Below are 18754 nucleotides of genomic sequence, written 5' to 3'. Positions count from 1 at the left end.
ACGAAAAGAACAGAGACAAATAATAATGCTTAGAACAAAACACTGATGAAAATTATGGTGATAGTAAAGATGAAGCAGAAGCAAAATAACTAACCCCTGTGGCCCAAGTACGTTATTATTATTATTATTATTATTATTATTATTATTATTATTATTATTAATAGTTAAGTATTCTGACGTTCTAAATGGATTACAGCAGACATTTATTATTTACTATAGTAGGAAAAGTCCCTATACTCGTAACTCTAACATAGCCCAGATATTGGTCCTTTGCAGCTTATTTCACTTAGCTGTAAACAGTGCTTTACATTCTTTCCTCAACACAGCTTTGAGACTAGCATCCCATTTTAGTGCTGATCTCTTGAAACTCAGTACTCAAGACGGAGAGATTGCAGTTTTAGGCTAAGTTAGAGTAAAATGGGTAAAACACTTTGGCGTGATTGTGGGTGCTGCTGCTGGCGTGGTCGTGGATATTGCAGTGGGAGTGGTGGTAGTAATGATGACTAGGATGTTGATGGTGGTGGTGATGTGGGTGACTCGCAATGATGGTGGTGATAGTGATGGTAGTGGGAGAGTTAATAGTGATGATAGCAGTGGCGATGATAGTAATGCTAATGGTGACAGCAATAGCACCATAATACTTCCTCATCAATGGGAGGCCACCTTGACGTGGTGGTGGGGCTTGAAACGAGGTCAATGGCATCCGCAATTTGGATATTAGGATTTTTTTTTAATCCAACTCTTACTTGCCATATGTAATCTAGATTATGCTTGAAACTCAATGGAAGGGGCAGCAACTACACCACCAGGTAGCTTATTCCCATTCGTCCATTACGCCATTGCCAAACCAATTTCTTCCTGTCTCCTTACCAAAATGGAATCTATATAGTTTGAAACCATTGCTTTAGTTCTGTCTTATATGCTTACTTCAGGTACCTTGTCAATATCTCCCTGATTTATTCCCTTCATCCACTTAAACATCTCGATTAAGTCTTCCCTTACACTACTCTTTTCCAGTGAGTGCAAATTTAGCCCGTCTTTATATGAAGAGTTCCGAACATCATGTATCATTTTCGTCATTCTTTATGCATTTTCTGACGAATTTATATCCATTCTGTGATCCGGACACCAAAAATGCACAGCATAGTCTAAATGTGTCCATACCGGTGGTAGATAAAGTTGTATGGGGACTGTTCACTCTGGCTTCCCTTGTCCTTGCAGAAAAACGTCTAGGTTACACAATGGTTTTCCTCTCGTAACCAAAATTTCATTTGAGAGGAGACGGAAAGGAAAGAGCAGAGTTATTATATTTCTTTCAACCTTCCTGCAAGAACAAATGTTAAGTTGTTTGTTAATCAGGGGGTAAGTTTTTCAGAGTTGCAGAGGCGTGCAACACAGGGTCCACTTGAGGTGCGCGCGGGGTGTATTCGTGAGGTGATGGTAGGTGTGGTGTAGTTGGTGTGGCGCGGGTGTGGGCGTCAGTGCTGTGTGTCCTGCGTCCTCGTTCCACTCTACCTGGGACACTACGAGTACAGTCCTTCACAAGTGCCTTTGTAATAACGTGCTACAGTGACAGCATTACACCCAACACCATTTGTTAACGCTGCTGAAAAGTGCACAGTGATTTGCGATTTTGCAGAGGTGAGTTTTCTTTTTCCAGTCGTTAACTGTTATCGTAAATATATCAGTATACCTGTGTGAATGTGTACCGAGTTACAAATACGTTAGTGATGGACCCGATCAGTCAGATAATTATTTAAAAAATTAATGTAGAGCCGTAGAAGTTCTGAGCTCATTTTCCTCGACACTGAAACAGCGTGAGTGGACCAAAACTACAGTGCACCCAGATGTTTCCACAGTATTAGCATAACCGTAATGAATGTGTGTGTTTGAGATATATGATTAGTTGAAGCACGAGGTTATGTAACATAAAACATTTGGAAACTTACGCCTGCCCTCCTGCCCGGTGGACGCCTCCATGACCTTCGCTTACCCACGCCACAACACCCTCACCCACCTTACACCCCTGACCCCCTGATACACTGCCCCTAGCCTCCCTCCACTACCCCACCATCCTTCTCTTCCTGTTCTTGCTTCCCGTCCCCCTCCCCCAGCACTCACGCACAAGCATACGCACACACCCACACATGTTCACGGACACACCCACACAGGCTCACGAACACACCCACACACGCTCACGAACACACACACACACACATACACACACACACACACACACACACACACACACACACACACACACACACATATATATATATATATATATATATATATATATATATATATATATATATATATATATATATATATATATTTGAGAGAGAGAGAGAGAGAGAGAGAGAGACATCCCACACCAATATATCATTGTCATTTTTTTCTGAACTGCAAAGGGTGGGGAGAACCGCAGCTAAGACCTTTGACCCCTTACGGGATATGAGACCGAGGAGAGGAATTAGGCATTTATATTATCCCTCCTGCGTGACTTGATCTACACGTCCACATTTCTTGGACATTCAAATGTTTGTATACTCAGCACCAAAGTGAGCGGGTGGGTGGTGAGATTGCTGCGTCTGTACGGAGAGAGAGAGTTGCGTCCTTTGCTGCCCCTCCCTCTCCTTTACATTATCATTATTATTATTATTATTATTATTATTATTATTATTATTATTATGAAGAGTGGGAAGTATGTAGAAAGAGGGACAGTGGAAGGAAAAGTGAGAAATTATGAAAGTCAGTTGAAAGGTGGTGGGCAGTCCACCATACTAAATGTTCAGATTTATTATGCATTTACTTTTATTTCCTTCTCCATTTAATGCTTTATTATACCATACAGGAAACATGTGCATGGTATTCTTGCCTTCCATCTCAAGGGATAAAGACTCTATCATAAATTTTGTGCAGAGGTGGCTGTGATTAGGTTTTGGCCTCCCATTTTAACTTGACAGTCTTCGGATTGATTGTCAGTTAGGTAAATGTGAAGCCACGTGCGAATATTGTCAGGTGGAGCCAGGATTCCGGGGACATGAATGGTGAGTGAATGGGAGTGTGGCACTTTTAACTGGGCAAGCCTTGGTTAGTATCTCATTCTGTCAAATTCTTTCTGGCTCCGTGGACCCAGCCGCACCCTTACCCTAGACTGAGAAAGGAGATCTGCGTGATGATGATTGTGTTGTGATCTGTTGTATTCCTGCTGTTTGAAGAAAATCGCTGTTTTCTTAAAAGTGCAGTTTTATATTTTCAGGGTCGGCATCGTGCGTGATGATGACGGCAGTGTTGTTGAGCCTCACCCTGGCCACCGGCACCCTCGCATGGACTGGTGAGTTAACCAGCAACCAAACCATCTAGGCTATCCTTCATCCAATGTTCACCACATGACAAAGTAGGCAAGGGCACGATTTCTGTTCAGGTAGAAGAGGAGGAGGTGGTGTAAGAGGAGGAGAAGGAGGAGGAGGAGGTGGAGGTGGTGGTGGTGGTGGTGGTGGTGGAGAAGGATTATGATAATTATGATGGAGGCCCGAGCCGAATGCGTTGCATTACTCGTGTACTCTAGCAAAGCTTCCAACTACCACCTGAACTCCGTAGGTCCAGTGATATATAGAAATATTTTAGTCACTTTTCGCAACCACAAGACGAATTCATTAAGTTTAGGGGAGAATTATGAAACTGGGCAGGTCAGATAATTTGTAACCTCTTTTAATCCCTCTCTAAGCTGAGTATATCGTTTGAAGGCAGCAAGTACAGTAAAAATCGTGTTTTCTGGATTCAAGTCTTTGACACCGGATAACAAGTTTTTGTCTGGTATGCAGCTTTGGCTATGGTACGAGTTTCTTCAAACAAGCGGGAGGGATGGAGAGTGAGCAGCAAATAAGGACATGGAAGACTTCGTAACTTCTTTTTCTTAGTTATTTATTATGTTACACCGTTATGCACTCCATTTACTGTACATCGTTCTAGTATCATATATGAGGATAAAAAGGTGAAATAAGGAAGTTAAATCTCCGAAAAAGAGATGCTGAGCAGTATCCTGTGTAATACACACTTCGGTCTTCTGGCCCACGATTGTATAAGCTCGAGCCAAAGTTCACCAACAGTCTAGCTCAACCAACACTGTGTCCTGCCTACCATTTTTCTCTTTCCTTCCGCCTCATATTCCTTCACTCTTGTGCTTCATATTGCTGTCACATAAAATTAGATCCCGCAACACCTTCAATATTTCTCATACCTCCCCAAATGACAGAGTAACCTTCCTCTCATAATGTATTGTTGTGTGTTTCATATTTCCATTACGTAAAACTAGTTCATGACACTCTTTTGTTGCGTGCCTCGTGTTGCTGTCATCAAAAAATAATTCCTGTAAGACCTCCCAATAACACAGTCAACAGAGAAGTGTCAGTAAGTTTTTGCTGATGGGTGGAAATTGACGCCACCCATCATAAGGTACACACACTAGACAAACACCATCTTGGGTCCAGTCCGCCTAACACTTCCCACGACAAACACACGGCACTGTTTACCTGTGTGTGTGTGTGTGTGTGTGTGTGTGTGTAAGTCATTGATCGATGTCACTTGGATAATACTCAGAGAGAGAGAGAGAGGCGTTGGTATATGGACAGACATATAATTATACCGCTCACATAAAAAGGAACATGGATCCTTGTGAGGTGATCTACACTCAGTAGTTTTATATACTGCTATGTCTTACTGAAAAGAAAAAGAAAGAAAACAGAAGCCCTCTCCCCTTCATCCTTCTCTGACCTTCAATTCATCCACCAAGTCTGGCCCAAATCGAATGAGAACTGTTTGAGCTATAGGATCGACATTTGACCTCGCCTTATGAACTAAAGTCTTGTTAATCCACAGCAGCCACGCTGATAACCCAATTTGGCTTCATATCAGGGCCATCAGTGTCTTATTGCGTCAGATTATCACACTGATTTTGTAAGTCACCATGGGAAGGTGCCCCTGTTCAGCACCGTTGTTTATCGTAATGAAGTGTATCGATGGCTATGCCTTCGACTGTACAGTCGTGGCCATAAATAATCACCTATCATCCTGTACGCCCTGCCTCAGAAAGGTTCCTTTATGCACGGCAAGTCACACTGGAGTACGAGGGACTGAGAGGGAGGGGTCAGAGAGAGAAGGGAAGGTGGGTGGGGGGACGAGCAATGGTGCTGGGGTGGAGTGAGGGAGGGGGGGGAGGGGAGGTAGGGGAGGGTGAATGAAATGCGAAGTTGTGGTCAAATAATTTGTCTATTTTCTTTCATTCAGGGCATCATATAAAGGAGTTACTGTTCGGTAAATAAAGCTGCATTACACCTTGTATAGCGGCGTCAGATAACAAACTTTAGATAGGTGGCGATATCAAGAACTGGCTCGTGAGAGAAATATACTGACGTGGCATTAAAATTTGTGCGGAGCCAGATATTTGTGTTTATCCGTGTATTTTGACTTCAGACGCAGAATGGAATCTGGATGGCTTTGACTTTCGTAATGTTTGTGTAAGAAACGTCCTCTACCCTTACATGTAATTAATTTTTGGAACTTAATATTAAATGCAACCTTTGACATGGCTGTGTCCACAGTAAATATGATCACCCTCGCGGTATACACTCCCTCTATACCAGTGGTTCTTAACTTTTTTTGAGTCACGGACCCCTTCGAGAATCTGGTGAACGCTATGAACCCCTTCCCTACAAAAATGCACATAAGCACAAACGCAGCATTTTGCATGCAATGGATATACATTATTTTATTGAAAACTACCTCACGCAGTGTATCACAAAGTATAAAACAGTCTTTACAAAGAATCATGTTTCTCACTCTTTTTCATACAAAAACTAATGGCCACTCGAAAAAAATGAAATACATCCAACTTGAGCAAATTAAACAAAACAAAATCTTAAGTCTGCTCAGAAGTTCATTTCAGTGAGAGAGTTTTTGTTGCTGTTTGGCTTGAATAAGATGAAATTGAGGAGAGGTCTTTGACAAGGCAACAAGCATGTCATCGTTGACATCCAGTTGATTTCAACTTTGCATTTTGATAGAAACAAGCGCTGAACTCCCTGACTCACAAAGGTATGTAGTTGCAAACGGAATCAGAGCACCGATAGCTCGCTTTGCCAGACGAGGGTAGGCTTGTGTCAAGGAACACCAAACTTCTTCAAGACTTCGAGTTTGTTTTTGTTTGTTTGCTTGTTTTTTTAAGTTAATGATGCCAAACGGCATCACGCAATCTCGCTGAATTGTTCTCAATTATTCTGACCTTCACGGACCCCCTGTATCCCATCCATGGACCCCTTGGGAGTCCATGGACCCCAGGTTAAGAACCCCTGCTCTATACAGTCACCAGCATGTCAATTCAATAACTATTTAATGACATCTCTGTATGAAAAGGCTATTTAAAATAGCCGTGCATGATAAGTAAATAAATTTGATGTCTGTGCTAATGAGTGGATATGGCAATGGTATCTCTCATAATCTGTTAGAGGGAAAATAAAACAAAATCCTACCCAAACTCCCAGAATATCTCTATCAATATCTACCGACACGGGTCAGACCAAAACAACCAGGAACACCTTAGTAAGCAGTCCAGTTGCCTCATTTCTTATAAACCTCATGCAGTGGTCGCGGCACCGGATAAACAATGTTGATGGTTTGCTGGTTTCGTCTGAACAGCTCCCACTTGTCTTTGGTGAGCTGGAGGAGGCGGGTCCGTGTCCTCTCGTTCTCTGGCTTCCACGCGTAAGGTGACCAGATTTATTGGAGCTAAAAGCGGGACATTGTCACGTGTGTGTGTGTGTGTGTGTGTGTGTGTGTGTGTGTGTGTGTGTGTGTGTGTGTGCGTGTGTGAGTGCATATATATGGAGAGAGAGAGAGAGAGAGAGACAGTGACATGCAAGTGACAGCGACGGCTGCTACGCAACACCTCACCCTGGGGCTGGTAATCAAACACTAACGTCTCAAACGAACCTCAATGACCAATGTACAGTACGGTACGGTGAATTGGCCGACCAAAGTTACCAGTTAGTATCACAAATTTTGTATAACAATCTGGTATTTCACTTGGTTTTGATTAAACATAGTTTTACTAATTCATCATAATTTCAGAAAAGGTCATGTTATATCTAATGTAACAGTAATTTTCTAAAAGCGGGACATTTTAGATAATATGCACAAAAAGCAGGACGTTTAAGTCACAATTAAAAAAGCGGTTAAAGTAGAAAAGAGCGGGACTGTCCCGCCTAAAGGCGGGACTCTGGTCGCCTTATCCGCTCATTAACAATCTGGGCCTACAAAATCTCGATGGTTCTGCACTAATATTTGATCCGTCACGTCAGTATACTTCTCTCATGACCCAGCCCTTGATATCACCACTTATCTAAAGTTTGTTATCTGACGCATCTATACAAGGTGTAATGCAGCTTTATTTACGGAATAGTAACTCCTTTATATGACGCCCTGAATAAATGAAAATAGACGAATGTGGCCACAATTTCGCATTTCTTTCTCCCTCTCCTACCTACCCTACCTCCCCTCCCTTACTCCACCTAAACACCATCGCTCGTCCCCCCACCCACCTTCCCTTCTCTCTCTGGCCACTCCCTCTCAGCCCCTCGTACTCCAGTGTGACTTGCCGCGCGTAAGGGAGCCAGCCTGAGGCAAGGGATACAGGATGATAGGTGATTATTTATGGCCACGACTGTACATTGCAATTTATTCTGGTTGCCGGACAGACTTGATTCAGTTATAGGAAAACTCTTATAGTGTTGGGGTTATTGGATTATATATTTAACCTCTCCAGTTCGGGAAGTCTCGTCTAAGCAGAATAAAACAATCTCCGAAAAATACGCCCTCAATTAGAAGGGAATATATGCTGACAATGAGAAGGCAAATCTGTTACTGGTGTCATTGAAATATAACCTTCCTCCTCCTCCTCCTCCTCCCCCTCCTCCTCCTCCTCCCCCTCCTCCTCCTCCTCCTCCTCCTCCTCCTCCTCTTTCTCCTCCTCCTCCTCCTCCTTCATTTACTCATTTTTTATTGACTCTAAATTAGCTTGTTCCATTGTGGCGCTCATCAAACTTAATAAAACTACCGTTATCTGGGTAAACAAAAAGCTGTCCTATTCGTATAACGTTGCAGGTCGGTAGGAAGGAACGCATTTATTTTCATTTATCGATTATATTCTATTAAATCTAACTCTGACCCAATTATCGTCCTTTTGCAGCTTATTTCACGTGGCTCAGTGGCAGAAAAGGGCACTGCTAGAGCTCTACATCCACTCTGTAGTACCTCTTCGTGGCTAGAACCGTATTCAAGTAGTAATCCATTGTTACAACTCAGGTTTTAAGACAGAGGAAGTGATAATTACCAGATGTAAGTGAAAAGACTAAGGTGTGTTGTGAGAATAGTGAAGGATTATTATTATTATTATTATTATTATTATTATTATTATTATATTATTATTATTATTATTATTATTATTATTTATTGTTTATTATAGGCTACTTACCACTACCACTACTTATTATTTATAATCATAGGCTACTTGCTACTACTACTACTACTACTACTTTATTTAAATTGCAAAACTGACTTCCTATGTAACATTGGCAGCGTCCCATCCAGCATCAACCCTTATCGCTCCCCTGTTGCCCAATTAAACTTTACCGTCCACTGGAGGGATGTATCACCCAGTTAACCCTCACATCGTCAGGGTAACTCTAGTACTCTTCCAGTTAACGCCAGTTTATGCTGTTTTAACTGTGAATGCTGGAGCAGTATTCTCCTCCCGTAAGGAAGTTCCCTAACACCTTTTCCCAGGCGATGTATTTTGTTTAATACACCATACTATCCTATTCTGTTATAAAAACCATTCAAGTATCAACATATTCTGCATAAATAACGTAAGTTTGTATGGAACAGCGAAAGAATTTTGAACGGTAGCTTTTTTTTCTTTTTCAAGTGGTAGGTGGATGTGTCCACCCTCCACTCACTTTTAATGTTTCCTACAAGTAACTCTACACTGAGTGAGAAGCCAAGTGATTTCGTGTGCATCAGTAAGCACTTTTTTTTTTTTTTTTAACTTGAGCGACTGACCATACAAATTTTGTCAAAGTTTAGGGGAGAAGGAACACTGACCCCGTATTCCCTACGTGATGAATAGGCTATGAAGAGAAGGGTGGCGCGAACGAGAAAATCTTGTATTAAAAAATTTCCCTCAGAAGATCCAGAGGCCTCCTCGGATTTATAGCTTTAGCATACCCTAGGCCCAGTACAACTAGGCAGGCTTGTATGTGTTGAATATGAATAAAGAATATAAATAAAGAATGTAAAACAGTGCCAAACAGTGAATATTTTTAAGGAAGCATGCTATGACTATCAGCGCAGGTGCTGTGTGTCATGCAAGATGAGAGGGAAGGTAGCAGATGACTGAGATGGTGTGAGAATATGAAATGCCAGGGATGGAGTGAGGAATACGAAATGCCAGGGATGGAATGAGGAATACGAAATGCCAGGGATGGAGTGAGGAATACGAAATGCCAGGGATGGAATTTGGAATACGAAATGCCAGGGATGGAATGAGGAATACGAAATGCCAGGGATGGAATGAGGAATACGAAATGGCAGGGATGGAGTGAGGAATACGAAATGGCAGGGATGGAGTGAGGAATACGAAATGCCAGGGATGGAATGAGGAATACAAAATGCCGGGGATGGAAGGAATGGTGGAGAGAAATGAATGGTTCCTAAGGGGGTAGATTTCAGTTATGAAAATGACACCAAAACAAAGACTGTCGTATGCCTGGTGTGTGGGATGATTTGGACCGTGATCTGGACGGTCAATCTCATTTTCTTTATGATTTTTATGTACCTAAGTCTCCCCTCTTAAAAAGCATGTTATCAAGCTGTTTTGGTTTTTCTTCTTTCTTCCATATATGTAATCGTTCCTCATCTTCTCCGTGTGGCAGGTAGTAACTTGGCAGGACTGAGCTTCCAGGCGGAGAACCAGCTAACAGCAGACTCCCACGCCTCGCTACTCCTTTCCCCTCTGCCCCTCTCACCCTCAACTGCGTCCGACCTCTCCGTATGCCTCTGGTTCAAGGTCCTGCACTTCCGCCTCTCATCGTCCTATATCTTCTCGTACGCCACTACTGATAAGAGGAACAACGAACTCAATTTTGGAATAAGTAAGTACATGCATAAGTAAGTATATGCCTCTCTCTCTCTCTCTCTCTCTCTCTCTCTCTCTCTCTCTCTCTCTCTCTCTCTCTCTCTCTCTCTCTCTCTCTCTCTCTCTCTCTCTCTCTCTCTCTCTCTCTCTCTCTCTCTCTCTCTCTCTTATACTAACAAAGCTTTGGCATTGACTACAGTGTACAATCGCCTTCATTTATAAGTACTACAGGGGGTGATGTATTGGAGGTTGCAATGGCACCAGTATGCTGTATTTGTTTACGTCGCGTATCTTCTGAGTAGGAGCATACAAAGCGATTCATGTATTTAAAAGTGGGCCTGCATGCTGTCTACTTGGAGATAAAACATCGATTGTACACTTGTCTGCGAAAGTTCCGTTCCTCATCTACCTTCCCCCGTCAGTGGCACATACCATTATACAAATTTTGGTAGTGTAAAGTATCAGTCGGTTAAAGTAGTTATTTAATTGATCAAATGGATTAGTGACCACATACCTAAAATAAGTTGATGTGTTGCTGAATGTTAGGAGGAGGAATGAAATTTTTGCAAGAGACTACATCCATGACGTTATTCTGAGCATGCATAATGGCAGTTTTGTAATAAGTAAACGTTCTGAGTATATACACTAACACAGTATATATAGGCCATTTGTTAAAAGTTAGTGTTACCTGAATTATGATCAATTATTCCTGTTGCATTATTATTGACAAATTATGCTCCTGTGCCCTTCAGTTATTCAGGCACCAGCAAAATTAATGAACACACAAGAATACAAAGCAAGTCAAGTGTCAGGGTGTTATACTAAGCGTTAACTGGTAGTACGATGTTAATTTATGGCACAGTTAATCACGCGAGCAAACAAGAGGCCTGTTTTGAAGGTGATATAGGAGGCTCTGTAGCACCTTTATTTAGCGATTTGTTATTATTATTATTATTATTATTATTATTATTTTATTATTATTATTATTATTATTATTATTATTATTATTATTATTATTATTATTATTATTATTATTATTATTATTTTTATTATTATTATTTTTATTATTATTATTATTATTATTATTATTATTATTAAACATGCGGAGCAGGTGGGTATCATTTTCACAACTCACTGTATCCCGTTGTACGAGATTTAGCCTGCGTGTGTGTGTGTGTGTGTGTGTGTGTGTGTGTGTGTGTGTTAACTCTTAGGCTATATGGTGGATTTGAACAAAACTTTACAGGAGACTTCATCTGTCATTCACTATAGACAGTTTACCAACCATGATTTTTAGGCGGGTCAGGCCCCTCACCGAATTAAAAATTCCCTGAAATAGTGAAAGGACGGCAGATATGACTTTGATATCTTAGTACATGTTGCACAATGAACCTTTATCCACAATGCGAGGTTTGGGGAGCTTGACCCCCTAATGATTCTTGGGGGGGTCAGGCCCCTCCCAAAAAGTGAAAACGATCACAAATCGTTTAAAGTGAGCTCATGGATTTCAGTGAAACTTGTCAGGTCAGTGGTTCTGTGGCTCCTTGATAATGTCTTCCTCTACACAAAATTCACCACCGTTATTTTTAGGGGGTCAGCACCATCCAAAACTTATAAAGGATTCAAAATAGCTGAAGGAGGACAGATATCATTTTCATATCTTAATTTATGTTGAAGAACGGGCTTCCATCCACTGACTACTACTACTACTACTACTACTGCTACTACTACTACTACTACTACTACTACTACTACTACTACTACTGCTACTGCTACTACTACTACTACTACTACTACTACTACTACTACTACGACTCATTGAGTGTATGCTGGGATATCACGTTGTCACATATGCCACCACTGCGATCATGTGGCTTTTACATGGGGATATTAGCTTCTTTTATGACGCAGTGATATTATTTTGTAAGTCTTTCAAATCGCCATTCATATCGTAGGGCTGGGTATACAGTTTTCTTATTTCCTCAGAATTAACAGGAAGAAACTGCACAATATTCATTCGCAGTCTCTTGTATATTATTTACATCGTTTTAATATCACATAGGCCTACATGATGATATTAAGGTGTAGTGTGCAGAATAAATCGCTACAGAAGAGGTATTATGAAATTCCAGAGGGCGACAATGCATTGTAAGGTTCAGTACTTGTGTCGGGACCTGGGCAGTCAAGGTCATGCAACCTTGCCGTCCCCTGTCGTCCAGGGATTGTAATTATGAACTCTCTGAAACGTAAGCTGTGTATTAGATTTCTTGTTACCTCCGCCAACAAAGTCGGAGGAAGTTATGCATTCACCCGTGTTACTGTTTGTCCATGTCTGTCTGTGCACGTGATATCTCGGAAAGTAGTTATCGTATTGCAATGAATCTGGTGAACTGTTGGACTGTGGGTAAAGGAAGAGTTGATTAGACTTAATTTTGAGGTGGATCCGTATCCGGATGCAGGAAAAAATAATAAATTTTATTATCGTGGGCGAAGGTATCCGCTCTCTAAGCGCTTTCTGGTTTATACGTTTGTTTTCCATCTTTCAGCCACCAAACACTTGTCAGTCAAATCAGAAGGAGTGTTAAGGCGTAGAAAAGCCTGCAATAATAGCTAGCTTTTATGGAGGCTTCTATATGGTAACACTAGCGATGACCCTTTATAACAGTGATTCTACGGGGCGACAACTATGCCAGTCATTCCACCGCAGCTGACTCACCCTCGGGCACAACACACCGACATCTCTTACTCTCGGGACCTGAGGTATACCGTGGCCATGGGATGCCTATACCTGTATGTGATGAGTGATACTTTTGTGGCTGGTATAGCATCTTTTCACCTCATCCTTGGTTGGTGAGAAAGAGGTCGGGATGATGATGATGATGATGATGCAGTATCTTCTTAAGTGCCGCTTTCATTTGTTTTCCGTTTACGCTAAGATCAGTATGTGTTTCATTAGCTGGTAAGTACCTACTCGGATCCATAAGACATACATTCATACATATTTTCTCCTGCGTTGAAGTCGTGGATTTAAGTCCAGAAAACCCGTTTTCAAGGCCAAACACTAAATACGTCCCACACACACACACACACACACACACACACACACACACACACACACACACACACACACGCACGCGCGCGCCATTTGGGCTGTACCCACAATGTACTCGTGCATTGTGATAGGTTAGTAGTGACCGTCATTCATCGTGGTACGAAGTATAAGCGGCGGATTTATAACAACGTGGAAGTGAACTTTAGGAGTACCTCTGAGAATCTTATCTATCTGTCTGTTTATTGCCAGAAACATTAATGTGGCCACAAACAAATTGCCTCCATGTCCTTCTGTCCTGCCATTTAGGTGCCCTCTTTCCAGGTCACACCCCTCTCTCATACATCTCTGCTCCATCCCTCCGGCTCATCCTTGGTCTCAGACACCTCGTCTCCCCCCCTACCTCACACACATACACTCCTTTAGTTAGTTTCTCTTTTCCCATCCTTTCCACATCACTAACTCTTATTACTAAAATCAAATACTCTGTTGTTCATCGCAGGTTATGGGACTCGATCTTACAGATAATGATTACACACTTTTCACTTTGACATGGACCAGATTTTCGTCCTTTTGTTGCTTATTTCACTTAGTTCACTGACAGAAAAAGACGACGCTGCAGCCGAGTATCCATTCCACGGCGCTTCTTCGTGGCTGGCGCGATATTCGGGCGTTAACGTATTGCTACAACTCAGCAGTCAAAATGGAAAGACGGCAGTTTTAGGCCAAGTTAGAGTAGAAAGGGTATAGTTGTGAAATCTTCTCCCACTTATCTGGTATTTAACCTTTTTGCTTTGTTTCTGAAATGAGATGAGACCCGAAAGATACTCCCTTCTAAAAATAAAATCATTAAAATATAAATAACTAAATAAAACTGAAACCAGAATGTAAAGAGAGAGAGAGAGAGAGAGAGAGAGAGAGAGAGAGAGAGAGATGCTTGCCAATTTTGTGTTTGAGAGGCTGAACGTCGTAGGCAAGAGAAGAGTCAAGGTTATGTTCCTTAAGTGTTTTGGAGAGTTTGGAACACCTTCTCCGTAGCGATTTATTACGCGTATTACACCATATTTTCTCTTGTATTATTTATGTATTTCTAGAATTATATTATCTATGTATTTCTAGAATCGAGTAACGTAGAAGTGGATAAAAAGGTGTAAGAGGCAAAATAAATCACCAAAGAAGATGTGTTAGGAAATCTTCAATCACAGAATACAAACCTAGGATGCATACCTCCAGAAACTACACTACCCGGAGAGACACAAGTACACTTAGCCAGACATTGATGCAGCTTCCACTTTCCCAACTACAATACCAACAAATACCACACCAAAAGCATTCATTCCTGCACCCGGGTCCACCTCAAAATCATATGAACTCTTTCTTGACCCATTGCCCACCTATCCACCAGAGTTCACTAAAATCCATAAACAACTTTTTGAGGTATCTTGTGCATAAACAAAGAAACAGACACGAGTGAATGCATAGAAAAAAAAGACGTACTGAATGAGGTTGTCACAGAGGTACACTTCAGACATTATGATCTTCAGAGAGTCACCGTTCTGTTTTATGTCGCTCATCAGGTTTGTGCAACGCGGTGATTATCCGGTTCAACATGGCCATATTTCGTGGGTGCGTTACTATCAGGCCTTCAGAACGGGAATGCCACTCTGCTTAGATCTTTGTCAGCGCTTGATGGTGCATGAAAGTTACGGAGAACCTTTAAACTCTCTCACGTGTCACTCCTCCAGTTTTTTTTAGTTTTTTTTTTACTTAATTGCCACACATACCCAGAGTACACTCTCGAGCCATATTTCTCTCTCTCTCTCTCTCTCTCTCTCTCTCTCTCTCTCTCTCTCTGTATGTATGCATGATAATGTATAGTGTGATGATATGTATTCATATGTATTCATAGAGTGCTGGCGTGTATATAAGTACTGTGTGTATAATAAACGGACAGACGGACGGTATTAACTGGTAACATTCCACTTTAAATATTCATCTCAGTACTCAGAGCGACCGGGCAAGTAAACAAGCCATATTAGTCCAATTTCTCACACGACACTCAATACAGGTTACATGGTTGCCCGGATCCTGTGCCAATTATGGACTATTTTTTTAAACCCTTCTCTTCGTTGACTAGCACCATTTTCTAGTGTTAATCTGTTACAATTAATCATTCAGGACAGTTTGAATAAAAAGAGTATATTAGTTTTATTAAGACTGTCAGCTGGCTTGTTACCGTAACATAAGATGATTGAGGTTTTCATAAATTTTCTGACTGCAGATCTTTGAGGTAACTGAAATTGTCTGTCATAAGCTGGAATAAAATGCGAAGTACTTTATGCTCGACCAAAATGGGTGCCCCGAGTTTCTCTTGAGCATCGATGTTGTTGTTGTTGGTATAACGTCAGGCTTATCTAGACGTAAACCCAGTGGACTGCAGGAAGCCGGCCACTTCATCTGGACCCCCCAGAGGTCTTTTGTTGAGGTTATGTTGAAGGACTGGTTGTGTTGTGATAGTGTGGTGCATGTAGCGAGTGTGTTGTGGTGTGGAGGCTGCACTGCATGTGAGCAAAGTGGATTGTCTGTGGGCCGTATTTTGTGATGGTACTGTAGATGGGTAGGGTGGTGGCCGCATTGTTCTCAGGCTAGGTGTACTCGTGTCTCTTTGGGTAGGTAGTTTCGACGGGTGTATGTCTGGTAATGGTTCATGAAGGATGCGGTTTGGCTGAAGTTTTTTGATGACTCTATTGACCATGTGTTTATGTATGTGTAAAGTGTAGTGTTGGGTGGAGGAGGAGGAGAAGGAGGATGTTACTGAGATATTCTGTGCAGTGTTCGTAGTTTTTTTTTTCTTTCTTTCTTTCTTTCTTCCTTGAGATCACAGTTAACAGTCAGACTTTGCCGAAACAAAATGCAGATTAGATCAATTGCAGAGTTAAGTTCCTAACGAGAGCATAAGGTAGCACGTTAGTGAATGGCCCTAAAAGGAAAAAAAGAAAAGGATTAAAAAGAATAAAGAAGTCCTAAGACTAATGCCTATGGACTGCACGAAGGTCAGTAAGACACACACACAATTATTGCTAAGTTTCTATCTTCCTCATGAATACGACTCTCAATAATTGATGTTAATGCAGGTCCCTAATTGTGCTGCTGGGTGAACAGGGACAAAAGGGGTAAACAAACCTTGTACAAGAATCTAATCGGCCCGGGAATCGAACTCCGGCTCTTCCACTTGCAAGCTGGACGCGCTAACCACCACTTTCCCCAGGATCAGTGGGTGTCTTGTTGCTGTGTGGTTCATTGCCCCAACGTAAGATGACTGAGCCTTATCTCAGCTATTCTCCTTCCTCCTTAACTTGGCTCGGGTTTTCGTCCTTTCGCGGCTTATTTCACCTAACTCAGTGGCAGAAAAAGACACATCATCATTACTAGCATCTTATTCTCGTGTGAATCTACAGTACTGTTACTGCTGAGTATTTAAGATGGAGAGATGGCAATTTAACTTCAAATTAAAATGAAAAGAGTTGTTTCCCTCCAATTTTAACCCACAGCTGTTCAAGTCTAACTGTTACAGATATTTTATGAACAGAGGACACCAGTAATCTGGTGTATGGATTTTTTTTTTTTTTTTAGTAATTTGTTTTTCCTTCCTCCGTTCTATTAAAAAAAAAAAAAAAAAAAAAAAAAAAACATTATTACCTCGGAAGCATGCTGGCAGGATGTGACTCAAAAACCAATTGTGTAGACGGCAGAAGTGAACCACCATCCTAGCTCCAGTAAAATATTCAAGAAGCTGGGTAATTTATTGTGCCAATTACTGAACACGCATAGCAGCAACATTTCTGAACACGTGGCTTACAGACTGACCGTGGAGGACAACGTAACTCTTAGACGACCAGAAGCCACTCCTACACTAAATGTTCTTTGGCGGTAGAGAGAATATTATGATTTAGAGAGTGAGGATGGGAATACAAAGTCATCTCTCACGCTGTTTATAGAAAGGGACGGGGCAGGTCTCCAAAATGATATAAGAGAATGCACGAGATTTGTATTCTTTTCCAACTACCGTCAGAAGTGTCTATTCTCACATCATGGCGGTGAAGCGATGTTGTCTGGCTTGGTGGTTACGTGTCCTGTTTCCCGTTTGTCCGTGGCATGGTGAACCTTGCGTGTTTATGTCACCCCTCCTCCACCATCACCCCACCACCTCATCCCTCAAATGCATCACCCCCGCTCTCCCGACCGCTTCTCACACACCCCATCTTCACCACACCACACACATATTCATCACCACAGCACATCTTTCACCACCTGTAACCATCACCCCGTCACACCACACCATACCACACCCCACCACACCACACTACTCCACACCACACCCACACCAACACCACGCCTCTCACCACCACGCGATTTTATTCAGCTTAGGAGAGACCTTTCTAACTGGAGGGGTTAGACACAGCCTTCACTAGTGGGGCGCCCTCCGTGGATGAGTTAGATGTATGGTAGTAGCAAGAATATAACAAAAATACGTCATCAGGGTGAATGGGTTAATTTTTTTTTAAAGGGGCTTGAGCTAAAAAGATATATAGCTCAACGATTACACACACACACACACACACACACACACACACACACACACACACACACACACACACACACACACACTTCAGCCCCTCCCCGATCCATCTACTCTATAGATTACGTAACACCCTCCTGCCACCCCTATAGAGATGGGCGGTGGAATTCTTTGTGCGTTTACCTTTTACGACACTGTGGCTCCTATGACTCAGTGAATAACGGATGTCTTCGATCCTAGTAGTTGTAATAGTAGTAGTAGTACCGGTAATAGTAGTAGCAGTAGTTGCTTATCTGGACGTAATTCCCGTATTGTAGGCTTAAGTTGTCCTTTTGCAGTCCACCATCCACCTTTCGAGGGACAAGGAAGTAGTTAAGAGGTTTATATGTATAAAAAAAAAAAAAAACGCTGGGTGGTAGATGAACTCATGCTTTTAACTCATTACGTTCCGTTCTGTCAGTGAAGAGTAGATTATCTGTTTCCGTAGGCTCAGCAGTCCTACGCACAACAGATGGCCTCACACATCTTACAGTATCACCATTTGGGCACTAATACCAAATACCAACCACTGATAATAATAGGCTACATGCTAGATTGCCCATTTCCTAAGGCCCAAGAGTCCTTGTCCGTGTAATAGCTGTCGTCACATATATCACCATGTCACCGCTTAGGCACAACTACCTACCGTAGATAATACGTAGGTTACATGATGCGTTTCATTCAGGACTGGTGTGGTGTTAATAGCGGAGGTGTTTTCAATGGCGTGTCCCTAAGTGTATGGAAGATTAAGTATGACTGTTTTTAGAATATTTCTACTCCAGCCAAGGATCAGTATCATTTTTTTTTTTTTATTGGGGGGAGGGGCAGCATTTTAAACAACAGATCCTTACGTGTTCACCAATATCAACTATTCCCTTCTACAGCTTGAGTTATT

At 41.8% G+C, this 18754-nt stretch overlaps 1 protein-coding gene across 1 annotated transcript in view; it reads left to right on the top strand.

Annotated features, from left to right (window-relative positions):
* Positions 1 to 3282: 3282 nt before the first annotated feature.
* Positions 3283 to 18754, top strand: part of LOC145404740 (uncharacterized) — a 29703-nt gene continuing 14231 nt past the window's right edge. Inside the window, exons 1-2 of the mRNA XM_080276297.1 lie at positions 3283 to 3337; positions 9990 to 10208. Of these exons, the coding sequence (XP_080132423.1) occupies positions 3283 to 3337; positions 9990 to 10208 (274 nt within the window). The remainder of the gene's footprint in view (positions 3338 to 9989; positions 10209 to 18754) is intronic.

This window comes from Coenobita brevimanus, chromosome 7 (assembly GCF_032717465.1).
Source record: "Coenobita brevimanus isolate Jiangsu-jjx chromosome 7, ASM3271746v2, whole genome shotgun sequence".
In the NCBI taxonomy this organism is placed as follows: Eukaryota; Metazoa; Arthropoda; class Malacostraca; order Decapoda; family Coenobitidae; genus Coenobita; species Coenobita brevimanus.
Note: the sequence above shows the minus strand (reverse complement) of the source record. Positions and strands in the feature narration are given on the sequence as shown.